The sequence below is a fragment of the Electrona antarctica genome, assembly GCF_951216825.1.
Source record: "Electrona antarctica genome assembly, chromosome: 20".
Lineage (NCBI taxonomy): Eukaryota > Metazoa > Chordata > Actinopteri > Myctophiformes > Myctophidae > Electrona > Electrona antarctica.
Genome location: NC_136801.1, coordinates 27,002,252 through 27,027,166, shown reverse-complemented (window position 1 = coordinate 27,027,166; position 24,915 = coordinate 27,002,252). Strand labels below are relative to the sequence as shown.

At 42.2% G+C, this 24,915-nt stretch overlaps 2 protein-coding genes across 2 annotated transcripts in view; both read left to right on the top strand.

Annotated features, from left to right (window-relative positions):
* Nucleotides 1–24,499, top strand: part of pabpn1 (poly(A) binding protein, nuclear 1) — a 55,561-nt gene extending 31,062 nt beyond the window's left edge. The window contains exon 7 of the mRNA XM_079490202.1: nucleotides 24,412–24,499. Within this exon, the coding sequence (XP_079346328.1) occupies nucleotides 24,412–24,451 (40 nt within the window). The 3' untranslated portion in view covers nucleotides 24,452–24,499. The remainder of the gene's footprint in view (nucleotides 1–24,411) is intronic.
* cebp1 (CCAAT/enhancer binding protein (C/EBP) 1) lies at nucleotides 5,484–6,554 on the top strand (the record flags this gene model as incomplete). The annotated part of the gene is made up of 2 exons (XM_079489250.1): nucleotides 5,484–5,774; nucleotides 6,054–6,554. 2 exons carry the CDS (start codon nucleotides 5,484–5,486, stop codon nucleotides 6,369–6,371), a joined length of 609 nt encoding a protein of 202 aa, XP_079345376.1. The 3' UTR covers nucleotides 6,372–6,554.
* Nucleotides 24,500–24,915: the final 416 nt, after the last annotated feature.

The window sequence follows — 24,915 nt, the reverse complement described above, 5'->3', positions numbered from 1 at the left end:
CATGCCCCATAGACACAATGTTATGTGTCCCGATGTAAGATGGCCGCCACGTAACGACGTCGCTCTCCATTGGCCAACAGCGCGGGTGAGCTATCTAGAGTTTATATATATCTTTGATTGATTGATTGAAGAATTTATTAACAGTTTGCAGAATTACAGTACATTTCAAGCACAAACTCAATACAAAGGCTGTTAACTGTGAGTGGACGACCCAATTAAGCATTACACTTGTTTCCAACAGGGTCCACCATGTTCAAATCATCAAAACATTTAGAGACGTACAAATAGACACTTCTATAGACAGAACAGGAATTCATCAAAAAAGAATTCATCAAAAAGGAGGTAAAAAGGGAAAAGAAATATATACAGTGAGGGGAAAAAAGGGGGGGGCGGGGGGGGGATTCAGATTTTACGGGGGCCAGTTTCGAATTGCAGCCATCCGTAGGTGCCCTTTGAGAGCGGTTTTGAAGGAGTCAAGGGATTCGCATGTCTTAATGACAGTTGGTAGGGCGTTCCACATTTTGGTGGCATAGGAGCGAAAAGAATTTAGTCCCTTGTTTGTGCCGAATCTGGGTTGTACATGGTTCGTTGCACTCCCTCTGGTGTTGTGGGTGTGGACTTCGTTAACATTAAGGAAGTATCTAGACAGGTACATGGGTATCTTGGTGGTGTATCGAATCTTGTGGACCAGACCCATTGCAAGATGCTGTACTCTGTCGTCGACCCTAAGCCATTCCAGCCTGTCGAAGTGGGCAGGGGTGAGGTGGGTTCGGGGGGCTAGATCAAGTAGGAGCCTGACCAGTTTGTTTTGGGAAGTCTGGAGCCTGGTTTTAAGGGCCTTTGAGGTGCTGTGGTACCAGGAGGTGCATGCATAGTCAAAGAAACCCTGTACAAGGGCTCCTGTTAAGGTCTTCAAGGTGTTTTTGTTGACCAGTGAGGAGATCCTGTAGAGGAATCTTGTTCTATGGTTGACTTTTTTGATTACGTTGGTGGCCATTTTATCACCGGAAAGATTAGCCTCCAGGATGGAACCTAGGTAGGTAATTTCATCTTTACGTGTGATAACATTGTCACCCACTCTAACCAAGAAGCCATTTGCCTTGCTGAGATTACTAATAGAGCCAAAGAGAATGGATTCAGTTTTTCCCAGGTGTAAAGATAGTTTGTTATCAGCGAGCCAGGTGCAGATTCTACCGAGTTCAGAGCTGAGGGCATTTTCAACCTGCAGTTTGTCCCTGTCCGAGACCAGCAGTGCTGAGTCATCTGCGAACAGGAACAAGTTGCAGTCACAGGCTGAAGTCATGTCGTTTACATATATTAGGAACAGTAGAGGCCCTAGTATGCTTCCTTGTGGAACGCCACAGCTCACTGGGAGGGGGGGGGAGCACAACCACTAGACAGAGAACAAACGGGACTACAGCAAATCATAAGAAAACAAAAAGAACGCTATCTCACACATTGGAAAAGATCTACTCAAAACCAGAGCAAAATGGAATGCTATTTAGCTCTTGATTGATTGATTGAAAATGTTATTAACAGTTTGCAGAATTACAGTACATTTCGAGCACAAACTCAATACAAAGGCTGTTAACTGTGAGTGGACGACCCAATTAAGCATTACACTTGTTTACAACAGGGTCCACCATGTTCAATTCATCAAAACATTTAGAGACGTACAAATAGACACTTCTATATAGACAAAGAACAGTACAGGAATTCATCATAATGGAGGTAAAAAGGGAAAAGAAACATATACAGTGAGGGGAAAGGGGGTGGGGGGGGATTCAGATTTTACGGGGGCCAGTTTCGAATTGCAGCCATCCGTAGGTGCCCTTTGAGAGCGGTTTTCGCATGTCTTAATGACTGTTGGTAGGGCGTTCCACATTTTGGTGGCATAGGAGCGAAAAGAATTTAGTCCCTTGTTTGTGCCGAATCTGGGTTGAACATGGTTCGTTGCACTCCCTCTGGTGTTGTGGGTGTGGACTTCGTTAACATTAAGGAAGTATCTAGACAGGTACATGGGTATCTTGGTGGAGTATCGAATCTTGTGGACCAGAGAATACACAGTAGCAGAATACTTGAGCACAGTAACTGACCCAAAACTAAGGAAAACATTAACTCGGTATAGACTCAGTGAACACAGTCTTGCGATTGAGAAAGGCCGCCATAGGCAGACCTGGCTCTGATGCTACACGGTGTGCGGGTGCTCTGTTTATCCTGAGGTCCGGGGGCATAATACACACACAGAGATTGCCCACTACCCAAAGCTTTGATCTTCTAAATCATCCCACCGTACAATGAAAGGCAGAACTCAGTGTTACCGATTAGTCCTAGACTGGCATATATTTATTGGTTACACGGGGGCACTCCCCTAAGATGAATAAGAACAGCATTTGAATACGAGTAACATATATACGACCTGTTATTTCGCGAATCATTGCGAACGCAGTGATTGCGAACGCAGTGAGCATTTACTATGAGACCCAGCAGATCATGTCTGTGTGTGTGTCTGTCTGTCACGCTGTAACACCACCGACCTGCCACCAGAGGGCGCACCTTACCAGAGGGCGCACGTGAGCATTTACTATGAGACCCAGCAGATCATGTCTGTGTGTGTGTCTGTCTGTCACGCTGTAACACCACCGACCTGCCACCAGAGGGCGCACCTTACCAGAGGGCGCACCTTTAGCTGCTTAACGACGACACTGTCAATACTAGCCCAAAATAATAGTGCACGCACGTACGCACGCACGCACGCACGCACGCACGCACACACACACACACACACACACACACACACAAAACTTAACTTAAAAAAAACTTAACTTAAAAAAAACTTAACTTAAAAACAAAAAATTAAAAAGGAAAAACACACACGCACGCACACACACACACACAAAACGTAACGGAAAAACTTTAAAAAAACTTAACTTGAAAAAATACTTCACTTAAAAAAAATTATGAGCTGCGTTCGCTTCCCGCGTTTGCGCGTCTTACTTGTATTCGCTCCATATCAGCTCGTCGGTCGGGGCCCCTGGAAGCAGGACAGAAGGCTTGTTCTGTCATGGAGAATTCTGACGTGTCTCTACTTTCTCAGACACTATATAGAAATCTTTCTGTCGCTCTGTGACCTTGCTTGAGCACATGCAGCTAGGGTGCACTGTGCAGTACCATTAATTAACAGAGTGTGCCACACTCTGTTAATTAATGGTACTGCTTAAAGGTCTACTTTATCCCACCAGCTCCCAAGAGAAGACAGACTGTGCACCCACTGCACACAAAACGAGGTAGAGACAGAGCTACACTTCCTAACCGTCTGTCCACTGTACCAAGACATCAGAGACATATACTTTCCACGGATTACAATCACCCAAAGAGAGTTTGAAAACATGACTAATGACAAAAAACTCCCATATCTGTTGGGTGAAGTACAACAATGTGCAAACACAGCAGCGAGATTTGTGAGCTGCTGTGACAGGAGAAGGATGTCAAATGGAATACAAGCACCTTAAGGAATACAAACCATATGTGTACACTGTTTATCAAAAGTATAAAACTAACGTATTCTATATGGATGTATATTGTATAACTATCTCTGACAGAAAATGCTTTTTATAATTTCACAAGATAGTATTACCCAAAGTGCTAATATAACACAACTCTGTTTACACCTTTATTTAATTCCTATTTATATCCAATATTTATTTGTAAATACATTGTTCTGTTTTGATTGTCTTGTTCCACTTCTGCTTTGGCAATGTAAATGTACGTTTTCTCATGTCAATAAAGCTCCTTTGAATTGAATGGAATTGACGTCGTGCTCCGAAAAGAGCGAAAGCCTGGTGGGTGGTGACCCCCCGTGGTGACGCGAGATTAGAAAATAGCCGATCTACAAGCTCACCACGTCACAATTTGAATCACTATGCAAAATTGTAAATAAATGTGTGTAGGCCTAGTTGAAACAGTCTAGCAAAATTGTATGTTGTTTAATAAACTACCGGTATTTGTTTAATTTACCTACAACATATTTTGTGTAACACACTACTACAACACCGGTGGTCATCAGATGCTTTTCCAGCCTGTAAAGAGAGACACATTAGAAAGACCAATCTGTGGTTCTCAAACTAAGATACCCGTGGTAAGGCGGACCCCCATAGTTTGTGCTGAGGGTGTGTTCTCACTGGTTGAGGAAGTGATGATGGCATTGGCATGAGCATCACAGAAGTAGTCTACCTGTCTCACTCTTTCTCCTCAGCTCATTTCAAGTCAGCCTGCACCAGATAGAGGAACTTAGAGGAACATTCAATAGGCTACTATTATTTAGTTGGTAGTGCACAGAGGGGAAGTCATCATGGTAAGTCAATTCAGAATGTTTTTTTATTGATCTAATATTACAATATCTACAGTATAGCGTATCAATTTAACTGCAACATAATGGAATCTACAGGTCAATTTGGTAGGCTATTATTGCACTTATGGGTTTGACGTCACTATATCAAATATTAATTACACCAGGAAATATTTGCAAAGAAACATGTACAGTTGTTATTGTATTGCATTTGATCACTGTTTTTACCACTATTTTTGAGCAGATGAAACCCAAGGAATTGTACTTAATTATACATAAAAATATGGAATTTTGAAAGAGAGAACAGCAGCAGCTCTGCTATGAAAGGTCACATAGTGCTAAAGTCAGATTCAAAGCCACATTAAGATCACATCTTTATCTTTCTCGATTATATTGTTGCTGTTTGGCAGAAAGCCTATGTCCAAAACCGTTACTTTTCAGGAAATGGAATAAACAATGCAGTACATTTCATTGGTTAAATATTTATAAATCTCACAGACAGACTTTACCACTTTCTGCCTGGTGTCCCTTTTTTGCACCATGTGTTAAAATGTGTATACAGTTGGAGGCCATCTATATTGTCCTTTTCTTTTTGCTGAGGTTTGCGTGATCTGCGCAAAAGGACAGTTAACCCATTTTGGGCGGGAACCCCTTTTGGTGTTTTAAACATTATGTTATAATTTAGCTATTGAAAAATAGCAGATCTACAAGCTCATATTTTGAGGTCAGGCCTAAATGGGTCAAATGATAAGGGACAATATCGGTGGCACCCAACTGTAGGTTCTCAATACAATAGGGTTCTTCAAGTTCTTGCACATTTATTTTAATGAAAGCAATTAACCACATGAACTCTAGCGTCCGGATTCTGGGCATGTCATAATAGGTGAACATTGAGCCAAAAAAATGTGAATTGTCTGTGAAAATGGCCGGTCTACAAGCCTGCAACACATCACGCCTGGCACTTGTGAGCTTGTAGAATGTAGATCGGCTATTTCTGGCAAAGATTTGGTGTTGAGTGAAAAAAGGAGAAGGACATGAACTGACTGTTTTATTACTACTCATTGACCTGGGTCAATGGTATATAGGTCTAGTGGTTAGAGAGATCTTGATTGTGATTCTGAACTCCACACAGATGATGTCTGACACCAGGACGTCCACTGTCATCCAGGAATGGAACACCTATCAAGGGCAAAATCACAACCAGGACCTGAACCCCTGCATCTCCTCCAACCCAGCCAGTCAGATGACACAGATGGACATGATGTCATATAGCCAGTCTCAAGGACTGGTCAGAGGTGGCGGAGACAGAATGGCTGAGCAGCACATGACAGGACTATCGTACCTGTCCTACGGACCATCTTGCCTGAGTAACACAATGGGCACAGGGAGTGCCAACCATCACCAGAACCAGCTCGCAGCCCAGCAGGTGCGTGTTGTGCACGTGTGTTTTGTCTACTTAGAAAGAGAGAAAAGAGAGATGGAGATATAGAGCATGAAAGCAACCTATACTACGAAGTTGGCAATGAATAATGACTCCTCACACACACTTTTTCTTATTGGTCTGATCTGATATGGACACACTGCAGGGGATTTCCTGTGTGTGTGTGTGCGTGTGCGTGTGCGTGTGTGTGTGTGTGTGTGTGTGTGTGTGTGTGTGTCATGGTGAATAAACCTAATTTCTGTACATTTCTGATTCTGACTCCAGGATTTCTCTCAGTTCGTCATCCCGTCGCCCCCCATGCCTATGCGCGCCCCAATGACAAAGAGGACCCTCAGCAAGGACAGCATGGAGTACCGCATGCGACGAGAGAGAAACAACGTCGCCGTGAGAAAGAGCCGGGACAAGGCCCGCCGACGCATCGTGCTGACCCAGCAGAGGGCCACACATCTCCAGGAGGAGAACCAGAGGCTGCAGATGCGGATAGGACAGCTAACGCAGGAACTGGACACACTCAAACACATCCTGTCACAGCGCCACGTACAGGTCAAAGAAGACAGAGCTACCGAGGAGACTGGCTGCTGAGCCTAATGTAGAACTAGGTTAACCACTTACACCCTGGACCTGAGTTCGCTCTATTTTCGTTCTCCACCAACTCTCTTTAGCCAAAATAGTCAATATATACAAGCTCTCAGCGCGTCCTGTTGTGACGCGCTGTGAGCTTGTAGATCAGATTTTTGGCAAATGTTCTCGCCCCCAGAATAGGGATGCTAGGGTTTAAGTGATTAATGGCAGTTAGTGAAAGTGCCATGACTGAAACTCCACCCATGTATGTCTGTATGTCCTGTACGTCCATGTATGTCCTCAGATGACATTTACACAAGCGTTTTTATTTTTCTTCTCTCATGTATGTATGTATATTTCACTGGTGAAGTACTGTAAAATAAATGGTTTGCATATTCTCAGAAGACGAATTGGAAACAGTAGGTCGAAAATATAGAAAAACTGATTTGAACTCTTGTTCAGAAAATGTACACATGCATTTAAATGGTTAGTTTTTGGGCCCACATTGAATCATCCTAGATAGATGACATCAGTGTACTCAATGTTCATGTAACAAATACAGATTGTACATATGCCAAATGGGGAAACAAATGTGATTTATTTGCCTTACTAGATTTATTATTGGGTGAGATTGACAAAAGATACCACCCTTATCTACACGTCTTGTCATTGTAAGAAATTATTGTAAGAGTTGCTCAATAAGGATTGCACAATAGCCTGTCTGTGGTTTGGCAAGGATTGTATGATTATGCATCTATGTGCCTTTATCTATCTAACACTGTCACTTGTTACTAAATGTGGAATTACTTGAAATATATGTAGTTTAGCTTTCAATGATTTTGTTATGAATATATTCTTTGTGGTGTAATGGTGTGTTATGCCAGTGTTGTCATGTTGGAGATTGTTTTCCATTGTTTTCTTTAATAAATACTACGTATTGTAGCCTACGTGTACCAACTTTATTCCTGTTATCTAACAGACACAAGGGCATCTATGTAGTTGCCTAAGATAAGATAAGACCTTAATTGATCCTGCTGGGAGAAATCATTCGCTAACGACCGAGTTAACGAGTAGTAGATTACAAAGAAAAAAAGTACTAGATACAGCATTGATGGAAAGACATCACAGTCAAAGCAACACCATCATTAAAGTGGCCAAGAAATATGATATAGTATGAAACACAAATGTACAACACCATACACCCTCATCAGTGTTGGCTAGCATAATGCAAGACAAAGTAAAGTACAAGAGAACACACAAAAGCATAACATACTGAAATGTTTGTTTTCCCAAGCAATGTCAACTGAGAGAGACCATTGTGTGCTTTGAATTTACACTTTCTTGTAGTCTCAATATATGAGTTAGTTTCTCCATTACAAATATCTCCTCCACAATGCTCAGCCACTGCTCACAAGCTGGGGGTTCTGGTTTGTACCATCGCCTTGTAATTGCTTTTTTACTAGCTGCCAATAACACTTTGACCATTATCCTGTGTATTATCCTGTGACAAATCACCCAGATACAGCACAACACTAGTCTTAGGTATCTCATAGCTAAGTATCTTCTTTATCTCTGACCATACATCGTCCCAATACTTGCTTATTTTAGGACAATTCCAAAATATGTGTTCGTGGTCAACATTTATACTTCCACATAACCTCCAGCATGATTGTTGTTTAGACTGCAAATTACAGAATTTAGCCTTTGATTATAGCGTACTGATTCTTTGAAAGCCAAGACTATAGAATTATTTTTTTGTTGATAGAATAAAGATAGAAAATATTATAAAACAGAAAATGTATGATCCTTTTCTCTTCCTTTTACCTAATTATTTCTATTAATACATTCAAATCACAAGTCAAAAATAACTCTACTATTAACTCTACTACTACTATTATTTCTATTAATACATTCAAGTAACAAATAACAGATTTGTCTGTAGTCTTTCTCCATTGTATTCCTCACCAGGTGGTACCCCGACCATATTCTACATCATAAGTTGGCTAGCCACAGAAACGGACATCGTGCCATGGACCGTTGGGCACCCGCGGTTTCCCTTTTTGTGGGATATGTTAGATTTCAACACAGCATAGGACAAATATGAAGACTTCAGAGATAGTATCAGTATTTAGGCCTGCCAGGGCCTTCCTGTGGCTGTGATGGCAGTAAGGGGGACACAGAGATAGGGACATAGAGAGGGGGACAGGGGGGTAGAGGAGGGAACATCATATCGTCGCTGTCAGACAGAAACCTATCTCCATATTTCATCTTTTCATTTTGTTTGCACAAATTTCATCTTTATTTATAAACATAAACATGTATAAACACCAATACTCTCTTACAACAGCTGAGAATAGGATGATAGTTACTTATAATGGCATTATTTGCATTATAATCTTTAAATAGAACAAAACCACAATAGATGACAAATGAGACAAAACCATCCTGTATATCTAAGCTAAAATATGGATGTAGTGTCTATGCATCTCTCTCTCTATGAGAAGAAAGAGCTCATTCTGCGTAGTAGCTGTACCTTGATGATTACGTCACAAATTTCTCTGATATCAGCTTAATTTGAAACATGGTTCTGTTCTCTAACGACATACAGTATGGCTCAATGGCACAAAAACAAAACAGATTTCGTGTTTTTGACACAACTGCATTGTTCTCTTGTGTGACCATGGCTGTTGAAATGCCCCACGATGTTTTGTGGGGAAATCTGCGGCACCAGGACTGCGACATCTCCACAGAGTGAAGAAAGACAGTATTTCACCTTGTCCCCACCAAGTTACACAACGACATTCACACACCGTAGTTCCACTCCTGTACTAACAGTCATAATTAGCATATGTATGCACATACACACACACACACACACACACACACACACACACACACACATGCACACGTGCGTGCATATGTGCGTGCGACCGTGCGTATGTGCGTGCGTGCGACATGCGTGTATGAGTGTGTGTGTGTGTGTGTATGTGCGTGTGTGTGTGTGTGTGTGTGAGAGAGGGGGGGGGGGGGACAGAGAAAAAGAGAGACAGACAAACAGACAGACAGAAAGTATGCTAATATCCAACAAGGTACCATCAAAGTTTAACAAACACGGACCTGTTGTTAGGCGAATTCATTATTATTCCCTCCTAACCATTAACGTGGTAGTTAATTTCACATTTTCCGTTAGTGGCCATGAGAAACTCAATTGCAGCTGCTCAGTCATAAGCACAGTACGTAATAAATTGTGCTACCATGCACTGTGGCAATTGAATGGCTCTTACTGAGAAAAGGGTAGAACATTATTAGCCATTGTCTTCCCTCACTCACACATACAGTATGTTATTAATCAGAACCCTATGATTTGAATTAGCTGAAAAACAGGCTTCAAAATGGGTCTGTAACCAATGGGTCACGTTCCAGGTCTCTTCGTCTATGATCAGAAGTTCAGAACCAGTATCCATTCTGTTCTCTCACATAGCTATGTATTAAATGAACGCCTTATACTGTTGTCTGGTGTCAGGTCCTTTGGTGTGTGTTATAGGATGGTAAACCAGCTCAGTGGCCTTGTGGTTAGAGTGTCCGCCCTGAGACTGGGAGGTCGGGGTTCAATCCCTGGCCGGGTCATACCAAAGACTCTAAAAATGGGACCCAGTGCCTCCCTGCTTGACACTCAGCATCAAGGGTTGGATTGGGGGTAAGTCCCTGCGACATACTAGCGTCATGTCCAGGGGGTGTACTTGTACATCAAGCTGCCTCACGCTACAGAAACTTACTTTTACTTTTTATAGGATGGTAAGGATGCTGCAGATGTTCTATCAGTCTGCAATGGCCAGTGTCCTCTTATTTGCGATTGCCTGCTGGGAAGGCAGGCAATCGCATAAGTTATCACCTCAAACTGGAGTATGAAATGCCCTTGAACAAGGCATCAACCACTACGATGAAATGTGTTCTATGAGCAGGGCCTGGCTGGAAACAAGTTCTTGAGCTTAGCCCAGATACCCTGGGTAAATATAGATTTCATTTCATTTCATTTCATTATGGTGACTGCATGAGGAAGGCTGGCGCTGGCGTTGGGGCAACACTGGACGCAGTGGAGGATGTGGCAAAGGTGTGTGTACTGAGGAAACTGGAGGTCATCATCAGGGCCAACCACTCCCACCTTCTCCACATGGAGATTGAACAGCAAGTGAGCGATAGGAATGACTTATTACACTATTCATTCTCTTCCCTCACACAGATGTCATTAATCAGAACCAGTATCCCTCTACTCACAGTCCGTCACAGACTAACTTTCCAATGGACCGAACTGAAACAAGTCTACACAATGGAGCTTATGACTTCACAATTACAAATAAGGAAGGAGACTTTTATGGAAAGGTGGACTCCAATTATACTGTACTTTAAATTATTAATGAACATTTGATACAACATGTCATGTATGGAACCAAATCTGTCTGGTTCCATACACTGTCAGAGTTATGGGGTCTATCATGGGGCAACCCGTGCCCTATACACATACACACTGATTGAGGACAATGTATACTTCTTTCTAACTACACAACAGCTTCCATTTGGCTATAACTTTACCAGCCGGCATTGGAAATGACTGTTCATGGACAGTGTTATTTCCCGATGCATTTTAATGTTTGACGTTTTCTGTTTATTGATAAATGGTGAATTTATATAGCGCTTTTATCTAAATAGGTGCATTATATACACCTATTCACACACACATTCATGGCAGAGGAACCCATGCAAAGCACCAACCTGCACATTTGGAGAAATCAGGGGTTCAGAGTCTTGCTCAAGGACACTTCGACACTAACTCTGGGGGAGCCCGGGATTGAACAGGGAACCTTGCAGTTTAATTGATTGATTGAAATATTTATTAACAGTTTGCAGAATTACAGTACATTTCAAGCACAAACTCAATACAAAACTGTTAACAGACAACCCAATAAAGCACTACACTTGTTTACAAGAGGGTCCACCTTGTTCAATTCATCAAAACATTTAGAGACGTACAAATAGACACTTCTATATAGTCAAAGAACAGAACAGGAATTCATCATAAAAGAGGTAAAAAGGGAAAAGAAACATATACAGTGAGGGGGAAAAAGGGGGGGGATTCAGATTTTACGGGGGCCAGTTTCGAATTGCAGCCGTCCGTAGTTGCCCTTTGAGAGCGGTTTTGAAGGAGTCATGGGATTCCACATTTTGGTGGCATAGGAGCGAAAAGAATTTAGTCCCTTGTTTGTGCCGAATCTGGGTTGTACATGGTTCGTTGCACTCCCTCTGGTGTTGTGGGTGTGGACTTCGTTAACATTAAGGAAGTATCTAGACAGGTACATGGGTATCTTGGTGGTATCGAATCTTGTGGACCAGACCCATTGCAAGATGCTGTACTCTGTCGTCGACCCTAAGCCATTCCAGCCTGTCAAAGTGGGGGTGAGGTGAGTTCGGGGGGTGAGGCCAAGTAGGAGCCTGACCAGTTTGTTTTGGGAAGTCTGGAGCCTAGTTTTAAGGGCCTTTGAGGTGCTGTGGTACCAGGAGGTGCATGCATAGTCAAAGAAACCTTGTACGAGGGCTCCTGTTAAGGTCTTCAAGGTGTTTTTGTTGACCAGTGAGGAGATCCTGTAAAGTAATCTTGTTCTTTGATTTACTTTTTTGATTACGTTGGTGGCCATTTTATCCCCAGAAAGATTAGCCTCCAGGATGGAACCTAGGTAGGTAATTTCATCTTTTCGTGTGATAATATTGTCACCCACTCTAACCAAGAAGCCATCTGCCTTGCTGAGATTACTATTTGATCCGAAGAGAATGGATTCAGTTTTTCCCAGGTGTAAGGATAGTTTGTTATCAGCGAGCCAGGTGCAGATTCTACCGAGTTCAGAGCTGAGGGTCTTTTCAACCTGCAGTTTGTTCCTGTCCGAGACCAGCAGTGCTGAGTCACCTGCGAACAGGAACAAGTTGCAGTCACAAGCTGATGTCATGTCGTTTACATATATTAGGAACAGTAAAGGCCCTAGTATGCTTCCTTGTGGAACGCCACAGCTCACTGGGAGGGGGGGGGGGGGGCAGTGTTCCGTTCACCTCCACCATCTGTTCTCTCCCCTCCAGGTAGGATTGCATCCAGCTCACTGATGTGCTATCAACACCAATAGCTTTTAGCTTGTTAACCAGTATGGAAAGCCTTTTGGAGGTCCAGCATGACCATGACGCAGTATTTGCCAGCATCCACCTCGTGTTTGTTGTGGTCGCTCAAATAGAGGAGGCATGTGTCAGTGGATTGGGATGTTCTGAAACCAGATTGGAACTCGTACATTAATTTATTAGTAGCAAGATACTTTTCAACATGTTCATAGACTATTTTTTCCATCACTTTCGAGATGGAGCTTAAAATAGAAATAGGGCAGTAGTTGCCGGGTTCTAATTTACTCCCTTTCTTGTGCAGGGGGGTTATTTTGGCCAGTTTAAAATCTTGGGGGACCTGTCCCTGTTTGATGGAGAGGTTTACTATGTGGGTGATGATTGGAGCTATGGAAATGGCTGAGTCTCTGAGAAATTTGGAGGGAATATTGTCATGGCCAGTGGCCTTGTGGGGTTGGAGGGTACTCAGTTTTTTAAGTACCTCCTCAGTTGTTACCATTGCCATTTTAAAATCATCTTTACAAACACCTAGGTTTTTGTAGAAGGCTTTGATGTGCTCTACACCAAAACGCCCAGAGTGGGAGGGCAGTTTGTTAACCAGCGACAGCGTTGTTGCAATGTTTGTAAAGAAGATGTTTAAGTAGTTGGCTAAATCAAGCTTGTCACTGTGTCAGTGATATGAGCTACTTTCTGTCAAGAAATTCTCTGCAGGTGATTATTTTTCTAAGTGTTGGAGATTGGAAGCACTCGTTTTTATTAACGGGTCGCGCTGCTGCCTCCTGCATTATGTGCAAATGTGAAACAGGTGGTACGCAGGGCCATTCAGTGACTTCGACGAGTGCTTCCAAACTCCAACACTTAGACGCTTGGGCTTGGCAGATTGAAAGAGCTTGGCCTAGAGCTGCAATGTTGGTGAGTTTTAATACAAGCAGATTGCAAAAGCAAATTGGATGAATGGGGAGTCAATGGAGGATATTGCAACTCTAGATTCATCCCATTATATCTAGAGTTGCAAATTGCAGCCAACTCTACCCCTGAATCACTGCTGCCACAACACCATAGATAGTGGCATTAATCAAGGGTGGGGTCACTCACCTCATTGGTGCTGGCATTCCTCTCTAGATTGGAGGGTGCCAAATAGTGTAGGGGTGTGTAGTGTACTGTGTTGTCTGTCTGTATTTAAGAGCAATATTTGAATGGTCTTTTTAATGATGAGTGAGAAATGTAACTTAATTATATATATTATATTGTACAATATCATTTGAAGGTTAGGTCAATCATAGGCTATGTCAAGTCAAGTCAAGTCAATTGTATTTCTAAAGCACATTTAAAAACAGTCAAAGTGCTGTACAGAAAAAATATATATATATATACATTGCACAAAATATAAACACATTGCGCAAAACATCAAGTGGGAATGTATAGCTGGGTTAATTGACTGTTAATTGATTTCATACCATGTGGTAGGGTTCACTCCCTTAAGAGGGAGGCTGCAAGGGCAGTCATTCAGGAGATCTGCCAGGGCCCTTGTCTAAGCCAGGGTAGACTGTTTAATAGTTTCTTAAATTCCTAGGTTGTTTTATTTAGTTTAATTTGCTGTCAGGTATTTTTGGTTTCTATGTTTTTGTAAAGTCTTATTTTGATTTGTTACATAAGGCCTTTGCTGTAAATAACGCTACTGCACTTAACTGTTGGTGGAAGCTGTTTTGGTCATTTCTGGACATGTCCAATTTTGGAGCCTTGGTCCTTGAAATTAAAAAATGTTTGAAAACCACTGCCCTCTTGACTTTCAGTCTTGAGTCAGAAATATGTACTTGCAGTACCAAACATAAGATAGTCAATATGCAGAATGGCCCCTTTCCCTGTTGTATTATTGAATCCCTGTTGAATTATAGAATTGTAATAAATTATGTATTCATAAATGTAATGTTTGATCTGGGACCCGTTTCACGAAACTTGGATTAGAGATTGAACCTGGATTTAACAGATATCCTGGCTTAATATATCCTGGATCAACGATTAACCGGTTTCATGAAAGCTGGTTAATCTTGCCAGATTAATTTAGCCAGTTAACCTGGATATGTTGAGGCTTGATTCGGTTTCATGAAAGCAATGCCACACTAGTTACCATGGAAACTAATACTGTGGATTTAGCCTGCTCCGGACCAGGATAACAGCCAGGTTTAACCTAATTGTGATGTCTTTACGGTTCATTAAGCAGTCAATCTGATCACTTATTCAATTATTATGGGTTTATGTTGCCTTATTTTTATTGGTCTGCATTAAAACATCATATTGGTACACATTGCCATTAAAGGACTAATTTAAGCCCTATTCAAATAACCAAAATATACAGTATAGGCTGCACAACCTCATCATGACAGCTTGTGAGCTTGTAGATCAGCTACTTTTGGTGAATGTTCCCCCAGAATAGGTTTGCTGTGGTGCAAGTGGTTAAGAAGAATGCATTTATTTATTTATTTGTAAAAGTGAAAACATTACCGTTACTCATTGCATTTTCTTATACAACAAACAACATTACCATTGTAACATTTCACACACAAACGGCCAAGAAGTGCATCACCCCAAGCCAGGATTGAACCCATGACCCACGGTTCACCCGTATGGGCAACAAATTCACCAAATAATAAAGAATAAACCAGGCTGTACAGAACAGGATTTCTGGTTTTGGTTCTGGTTTTGTCTTAAATCCTGGATTAGTTAATCCAAGTTTTGTGAAATAGGCCCCTGGTACAGGTGTAGTTGTTGTATAGCTTAATCTATAACAATCATTCATCAGTTAATGTATGTTTAGTATTAATAATCTAAATTTGGAAAGTAGTAAACTATCAAATTGTAAAAACAAAACAAAAAAAACATGCCTCTAACTTGTAGTCTGTAATTGTTCATGTAAACTGTAAAAAGTGTCCTGTAAGTCCATATGGGCTGGGCTTCTTCGGAAGCATGACACTTAAATAAAGAATCAATCAATCAATCATGTAGTGGTGTAGAAGTAAAAATATCACACCCGTGTGAAGTAAGTGGTGCAACTCCGTGTGGGGGTTCCCCGGGGGAGGGGGAGGGGGGTTCCAGATTCCGGCGAGCCGCCCCGCGTCCAAAACGGTTGAGAAATGACAGAGTTACCGTGTGGCGGTCCCTCTACTGTACTGTACTGTCACTGCACTGTACTGGCACACCCGAAATCACCATATATACAGTTAATATGTGCGTGCGTGTTTGTGTGTGTGTTGGGTTGCGCACAGGTGGTGAAAAACAGCCATGCTGTTTTCGTGCTCAGACGCACCCACCCACCCAGCCAGCCACCCACCCACCCAGGCACACACAAAGCTACTTAAGGAAGTGGTTGCACCACTTAAAAAGACAACAAAAAGGAAACAAAGTAAATTAAAAGTACAGTACTTGAGTAAATGTATTCAGTTACTTTCCATCACTGATCTTTCCATAATGGTCTCACTTAAAGTTCTTTATAGTTTGGGCACATAATATCACTCATTATCCTGTTCATTGTTGTTTGTCTATATAGGTGGTAAGAGTTATACTAATAATATTCAGACATGTGAAAAGACGATGGAGTGCTTCAACCCCCAGACCAACCAGTGGACCATGTGTGCCTCCATGCAAGTCAAACGCATCTCACATGGCGTGGCTGTGGTGGATGGAAAGATCTACGTTCTAGGAGGGCGAGACTTTTCTGGGTATGACACTGTTGCTCCATGAATGTCTGGGAAAATGTGTCTTCTTGTCCACACCAGACATTTCTCTCATGGCTAACATTTATCTCACGGCCTACATGAAGAGACGCAAAACAAACTGTTTTGCGTAACCAAACGCAAAACCGTTTGTTTTGCGTCTCTTCATGTAGGCCTGTCCCGGGCTCCGGCTGTCCGCAACATCGAGTGCTACTGTGAAGAGACGTGTGGGAAGCTGTGGAACAGTTGACTCTAACTCTGATCTCAAATGTGTGTCTCTCAAGCTGAGGAATGATCATATTCAACCCTTAGATGATGATGAAGATGATGATTCCATACATGATGATAATAGTTCTGATAGTGACTAGGGTTGGGATCTGGATCCGGAAGAACCGGATCCAACATTCAGGAACAGGAATCGTTCCATCACATTTAGTAGCGGTTTTATCACGCTGTCAGAGCAACTTCATGTCTTCTAGACAATTACAATACCAGTGGTGTGGTTATCAAACTTTTTACCATAACTCTTGCATCCATTTGGAACATCAAAGGGGAACCGTTAAGGAATTGGACCGTTAACAAGTACAAGTACAAGTACTAAGAAATTTTAACAAAGAACACTTAGACGCTTGGGCTTGGCAGATTGAAAGAGCTTGGCCTAGAGCTGCAATGTTGGTGAGTTTTAATACAAGCAGATTGCAAAAGCAAATTGGATGAATGGGGAGTCAATGGAGGATATTGCAACTCTAGATTCATCCCATTATATCTAGAGTTGCAAATTGCAGCCAACTCTACCCCTGAATCACTGCTGCCACAACACCATAGATAGTGGCATTAATCAAGGGTGGGGTCACTCACCTCATTGGTGCTGGCATTCCTCTCTAGATTGGAGGGTGCCAAGTAGTGTAGAGGAGGGGTGTGTAGTGTACTGTGTTGTCTGTCTGTATTTAAGAGCAATATTTGAATGGTCTTTTTAATGATGAGTGAGAAATGTAACTTAATTATATATATTATATTGTACAATATCATTTGAAGGTTAGGTCAATCATAGGCTATGCCAAGTCAAGTCAAGTCAATTGTATTTCTAAAGCACATTTAAAAACAGTCAAAGTGCTGTACAGAAAAAAATATATATATATACATTGCACAAAATATAAACACATTGCGCAAAACATCAAGTGGGAATGTATAGCTGGGTTAATTGACTGTTAATTGATTTCATACCATGTGGTAGGGTTCACTCCCTTAAGAGGGAGGCTGCAAGGGCAGTCATTCAGGAGATCTGCCAGGGCCCTTGTCTAAGCCAGGGTAGACTGTTTAATAGTTTCTTAAATTCCTAGGTTGTTTTATTTAGTTTAATTTGCTGTCAGGTATTTTTGGTTTCTATGTTTTTGTAAAGTCTTATTTTGATTTGTTACATAAGGCCTTTGCTGTAAATAACGCTACTGCACTTAACTGTTGGTGGAAGCTGTTTGGGTCATTTCTGGACATGTCCAATTTTGGAGCCTTGGTCCTTGAAATTAAAAAATGTTTGAAAACCACTGCCCTCTTGACTTTCAGTCTTGAGTCAGAAATATGTACTTGCAGTACCAAACATAAGATAGTCAATATGCAGAATGGCCCCTTTCCCTGTTGTATTATTGAATCCCTGTTGAATTATAGAATTGTAATAAATTATGTATTCATAAATGTAATGTTTGATCTGGGACCCGTTTCACGAAACTTGGATTAGAGATTGAACCTGGATTTAACAGATATCCTGGCTTAATATATCCTGGATCAACGATTAACCGGTTTCATGAAAGCTGGTTAATCTTGCCAGATTAATTTAGCCAGTTAACCTGGATATGTTGAGGCTTGATTCGGTTTCATGAAAGCAATGCCACACTAGTTACCATGGAAACTAATACTGTGGATTTAGCCTGCTCCGGACCAGGATAACAGCCAGGTTTAACCTAATTGTGATGTCTTTACGGTTCATTAAGCAGTCAATCTGATCACTTATTCAATTATTATGGGTTTATGTTGCCTTATTTTTATTGGTCTGCATTAAAACATCATATTGGTACACATTGCCATTAAAGGACTAATTTAAGCCCTATTCAAATAACCAAAATATACAGTATAGGCTGCACAACCTCATCATGACAGCTTGTGAGCTTGTAGATCAGCTACTTTTGGTGAATGTTCCCCCAGAATAGGTTTGCTGTGGTGCAAGTGGTTAAGAAGAATGCATTTATTTATTTATTTGTAAAAGTGAAAACATTACCGTTACTCATTGCATTTTCTTATACAACAAACAACATTACCATTGTAACATTTCACACACAAACGGCCAAGAAGTGCATCACCCCAAGCCAGGATTGAACCCATGACCCACGGTTCACCAGTATGGGCAACAACCCCCTTCACCAAATAATAAAGAATAAACCAGGCTGTACAGAACAGGATTTAACGAGCCTGGTTTTGTCTTAAATCCTGGATTAGTTAATCCAAGTTTTGTGAAATAGGCCCCTGGTACAGGTGTAGTTGTTGTATAGCTTAATCTATAACAATCATTCATCAGTTAATGTATGTTTAGTATTAATAATCTAAATTTGGAAAGTAGTAAACTATCAAATTGTAAAAACAAAACAAAAAAAACATGCCTCTAACTTGTAGTCTGTAATTGTTCATGTAAACTGTAAAAAGTGTCCTGTAAGTCCATATGGGCTGGGCTTCTTCGGAAGCATGACACTTAAATAAAGAATCAATCAATCAATCATGTAGTGGTGTAGAAGTAAAAATATCACACCCGTGTGAAGTAAGTGGTGCAACTCCGTGTGGGGGTTCCCCGGGGGAGGGGGGTTCCAGACCCACAGGAACGCACCCGGGGTGCCTGCCCGATTCCGGCGAGCCGCCCCGCGTCCAAAACGGTTGAGAAATGACAGAGTTACCGTGTGGCGGTCCCTCTACTGTACCCTCTACTGTACTGTACTGTCACTGCACTGTACTGGCACACCCGAAATCACCATATATACAGTTAATATGTGCGTGTGTGTTTGTGTGTGTGTTGGGTTGCGCACAGGTGGTGAAAAACAGCCATGCTGTTTTCGTGCTCAGACGCACCCACCCACCCACCCACCCACCTCTCATCACTGACAACCTTGATGTGGCCAACTACTTGAATATCTTCTTTACAAACATAGCAACAACTCTGGTTAACAAACTGCCCTCCCACTCTGGGCTCTTTGGTGTAGAGCACATTACAACCTTCTACAGAAACCTAGGTGTTTGTAAAGACGATTTTAAACTAGTTATGGTAACAACTGATGAGGTAATTAAGAAACTGAGTGCCCTCCAACCCCACAAGGCCACAGGCCATGACAACATTCCCTCCAAATTTCTCAGAGACTCAGCCATCTCTATAGCTCCAATCATCACCCACATAGTAAACCTCTCCATCAAACAGGGACAGGTCCCCCAAGATTTCAAACTGGCCAAAGTAACCCCCTTGCACAAGAAAGGGAGTAAATTAGACCCCGGCAACTACCGCCCTATTTCTATTCTTAGTTCCATCTCGAAAGTGATGGAAAAAATAGTCTATGAACAGGTTGAAAAGTATCTTGCCACTAATAAATTATTGTACGAGTTCCAATCTGGCTTCAGAACATCCCACTCCACTGACACATGCCTTCTCTATTTGAGCGACCACATCAAACAAGAGGTGGACGCTGGCAAATACTGCGGCATGGTCATGCTGGACCTCCAAAAGGCTTTTGACACCGTGAACCACTCCATACTGGTTAACAAGCTAAAAGCAATTGGTTTCGATAGCACATCAGTGAGCTGGATGCAATCCTACCTGGAGGGGAGAGAACAGATGGTGGAAGTGAACGGAACACTGTCCCCCCCCCCTCCCAGTGAGCTGTGGCGTTCCACAAGGAAGCATACTAGGGCCTCTACTGTTCCTAATATATGTAAACGACATGACTTCAGACTGTGACTGCAACTTGTTCCTGTTCGCAGATGACTCAGCACTGCTGGTCTCGGACAGGGACAAACTGCAGGTTGAAAATGCCCTCAGCTCTGAACTCGATAGAATCTGCACCTGGCTCGCTGATAACAAACTATCTTTACACCTGGGAAAAACTGAATCCATTCTCTTTGGCTCTATTAGTAATCTCAGCAAGGCAAATGGCTTCTTGGTTAGAGTGGGTGACAATGTTATCACACGTAAAGACGAAATTACCTACCTAGGTTCCATCCTGGAGGCTAATCTTTCCGGTGATAAAATGGCCACCAACGTAATCAAAAAAGTCAACCATAGAACAAGATTCCTCTACAGGATCTCCTCACTGGTCAACAAAAACACCTTGAAGACCTTAACAGGAGCCCTTGTACAGGGTTTCTTTGACTATGCATGCACCTCCTGGTACCACAGCACCTCAAAGGCCCTTAAAACCAGGCTCCAGACTTCCCAAAACAAACTGGTCAGGCTCCTACTTGATCTAGCCCCCCGAACCCACCTCACCCCTGCCCACTTCGACAGGCTGGAATGGCTTAGGGTCGACGACAGAGTACAGCATCTTGCAATGGGTCTGGTCCACAAGATTCGATACACCACCAAGATACCCATGTACCTGTCTAGATACTTCCTTAATGTTAACGAAGTCCACACCCACAACACCAGAGGGAGTGCAACGAACCATGTACAACCCAGATTCGGCACAAACAAGGGACTAAATTATTTTCGCTCCTATGCCACCAAAATGTGGAACGCCCTACCAACTGTCATTAAGACATGCGAATCCCTTGACTCCTTCAAAACCGCTCTCAAAGGGCACCTACGGATGGCTGCAATTCGAAACTGGCCCCCGTAAAATCTGAATCCCCCCCCCGCCCCCCCCTTTTTTCCCCTCACTGTATATATTTCTTTTCCCTTTTTACCTCCTTTTTGATGAATTCCTGTTCTGTCTATAGAAGTGTCTATTTGTACGTCTCTAAATGTTTTGATGATTTGAACATGGTGGACCCTATTGGAAACAAGTGTAATGCTTAATTGGGTCGTCCACTCACAGTTAACAGCCTTTGTATTGAGTTTGTGCTTGAAATGTACTGTAATTCTGCAAACTGTTAATAAATTCTTCAATCAATCAATCAAACCCAGCCAGCCACCCACCCAGGCACACACAAAGCTACTTAAGGAAGTGGTTGCACCACTTAAAAAGACAACAAAAAGGAAACAAAGTAAATTAAAAGTACAGTACTTGAGTAAATGTATTCAGTTACTTTCCATCACTGATCTTTCCATAATGGTCTCACTTAAAGTTCTTTATAGTTTGGGCACATAATATCACTCATTATCCTGTTCATTGTTGTTTGTCTATATAGGTGGTAAGAGTTATACTAATAATATTCAGACATGTGAAAAGACGATGGAGTGCTTCAACCCCCAGACCAACCAGTGGACCATGTGTGCCTCCATGCAAGTCAAACGCATCTCACATGGCGTGGCTGTGGTGGATGGAAAGACCTACGTTCTAGGAGGGCGAGACTTTTCTGGGTATGACACTGTTGCTCCATGAATGTCTGGGAAAATGTGTCTTCTTGTCCACACCAGACATTTCTCTCATGGCTAACATTTCTCTCACGGCCTACATGAAGAGACGCAAAACAAACTGTTTTGCGTAACCAAACGCAAAACCGTTTGTTTTGCGTCTCTTCATGTAGGCCTGTCCCGGGCTCCGGCTGTCCGCAACATCGAGTGCTACTGTGAAGAGACGTGTGGGAAGCTGTGGAACAGTTGACTCTAACTCTGATCTCAAATGTGTGTCTCTCAAGCTGAGGAATGATCATATTCAACCCTTAGATGATGATGAAGATGATGATTCCATACATGATGATAATAGTTCTGATAGTGACTAGGGTTGGGATCTGGATCCGGAAGAACCGGATCCAACATTCAGGAACAGGAATCGTTCCATCACATTTAGTAGCGGTTTTATCACGCTGTCAGAGCAACTTCATGTCTTCTAGACAATTACAATACCAGTGGTGTGGTTATCAAACTTTTTACCATAACTCTTGCATCCATTTGGAACATCAAAGGGGAACCGTTAAGGAATTGGACCGTTAACAAACCAGAATCCTTAAGATCCTGAAGGTGACAGAATAGAGATCAGATGTGTATATAATATGATTAGATTAGATTGATATAATGTAAACAGTGAAGATGATGATCGAGAAGACTTCCTCCTGGGACGTCACAGAGAAGAAGAGACACACTGTGTTGTGATGGTGTGAGTTGAGGTGGCTTCAGAAGCTCTGCTCAGACCAGCTCACTGTGTTGTGATGGTGGTGTGAGTTGAGTTGACTTCAGAAGCTCTGCTCAGACCAGCTCACTGTGTTGTGATGGTGGTGTGAGTTGAGGTGACTTCAGAAGCTCTGCTCAGATGAAAGAGATGGGGAGGAGAGAAGGTGCTTCCAGACCATGGAGTCACGAAGATGCCAAAAGCTGCGAGCGGCAGGCGTCTCTTCCGGGTTTTTAGACAGCTGGTGATTGGAAATGAAGCAGCTCTACCCAACGCTCCAAGTTGCCGCGCGGGTGGAGCTTCATTTCCGTTGAGCTCCACCTTTGCGGCATTTTGCAGCGTCGGCAAAGAGTTTCTGGTTTTCTGGCCAACTTTGTCATTATGCCAATGCCCTCCCCGCAAATGTTGCCACTGCTGTTGTACCGTATTTACTCCCCTCCCAGCGAGTAGCCCCCACCGGGACGACATAGTATTAGTGCCTCCCCCAGCCCCCTCCCAGCGAGGAGCCCCCACTGGGACGACATAGTATTAGTGCCTCCCCCAGCCCCCGCCCAGCGAGGAGCCCCCACTGGGACGACATAGTGCCTCCCCAGTCCATTGGAGTCGCTAGAACAGGTTCCCTCTCCCGGACACGGACAGTGTGTTGGTATACTGTAGATGTGTGTCCAAGCCGGATGCCCCGTGGTGGATTGGAACCCCCTAGACTTGACCCTGTACTGCCACAACCAGGTGCCACTGAAGTTGGCCTTGTTTTGGTGGTGGGACTCAGTGATGTAACTGACAGATTAGGTTTACAAATAAAAAGATTGTTCAGTGTTTTCTGTCATACATCCATCTAATGTTAAAGGCAGAATGGCGACCAGGCAGAACTATAATATGCAAATAACTAATTTAGTAACTATTAAGAACTGAAGTTGAATAAACTACCTCAATGTGTTTTTTCATTGTAGTTGAGATACTTTGCACCACTGAGAACAATTCAGGAATGTATAAATAGTCCAGATTAGATCTAATCTTCATCCTCTTGTTTCATTTCATATTCATTCAGTGTAGATATCGATACATACAGGATTGTAGTCTATAAAAACTTTGTTAAACGTTTGTATACTTGATTTAGTATTTATGTCGGCAACAAAGAAACACTAATGTGACTAGGCTACACTACCAATCTGGTGGCAAATGTAAATATATACAGGTGCACGGTAAAGAGTTAATTTAACCCTGAACCTGTGAGGGGGTTAAAACACTCCAGATTATACAGTGCCTGCTATTGAGATGGGAGGGGAGAGACATGACGTAAACATGAGTGTAGAAAGTATCACATTTGTCAATATTAACATTTTATGAGATGGTATTTATTAAACCAAATATTATATTAATACCATAGTTTGTAGGATGATGGTGGTCAGAACCTGTTGTCTATAGAAGACCTACCCCGCCATCTAGTGGTGGTAACTTGGTAAGGACTCATTGCTCACACATTCATAAAGCTACCACATCTATTCTAAAATAAAGGTTTTATAGTCTTATCTTGTGTCAATTAATGGCCATTTATTTCTACATAATGGGAAAATGCCAACATATGTCGATTCAGCATTCCATGAGAAATGCATAGTTTGGTATGAAGGTAAAGTATGGACTCTATAAGAATAAGTGCAGAGAAACTTAGTTCATAAAGACATGTCATAGTAGTGGACTAGATAGATTAAGATGACACTGAAATCTGTCTGCTTTTGGATGAATAAATATTATTTTTTTACATAAAATAGTTGAACCATATAGCCCGCATATTTTCAATTGAATGCTGTAATAAAGCATTCACCACTAGGGATGCCTTAATTATTTATTTATAAAGTTGATTTACAACTTTATAAATAAATGTTTAAGTTTAACAAAAGCCACCAGGGGCCGAGGGCGAACAACATCGTGGTATTCCCCTTACTAATACACACCCCCCCTCCCCTCCCACCACCACACACACTTTACTATCTCCCCAACCTTCCCCCCCCATTGGTTCCCTTTTAAATACTAAATGAATGAAAAGAAAAAAAAGAAAAGTCTCCCATCCCCAAAAATAAAGACATTGTGTAAAAATGATGTGTTGTGCGAGTGAGTCTTTTCTGGTTGAATGTCTAAAGGCCTTTTCAGACTGACGTGCCTAGTAAAACATTTTTAATGTGTGCGTTTTATTTTGGAGGTTGAGGGGCGATTACGCAAGCGTATTTTCGCTGACCTGTGAAATTGTCGCACGCACTCATTTGGTCAAGCCTGCGGGCGACTAGACCGAGATTGTGGTGAGCTTTTTTTTAAACGTACATGTCCCACATGAGCAGACGACGCCTACTTCACTCCCCTGTCCGTCTGAAAGGGCCTTGATGCTGGAACTGGCCAGAGTAGAAACATGCTTTT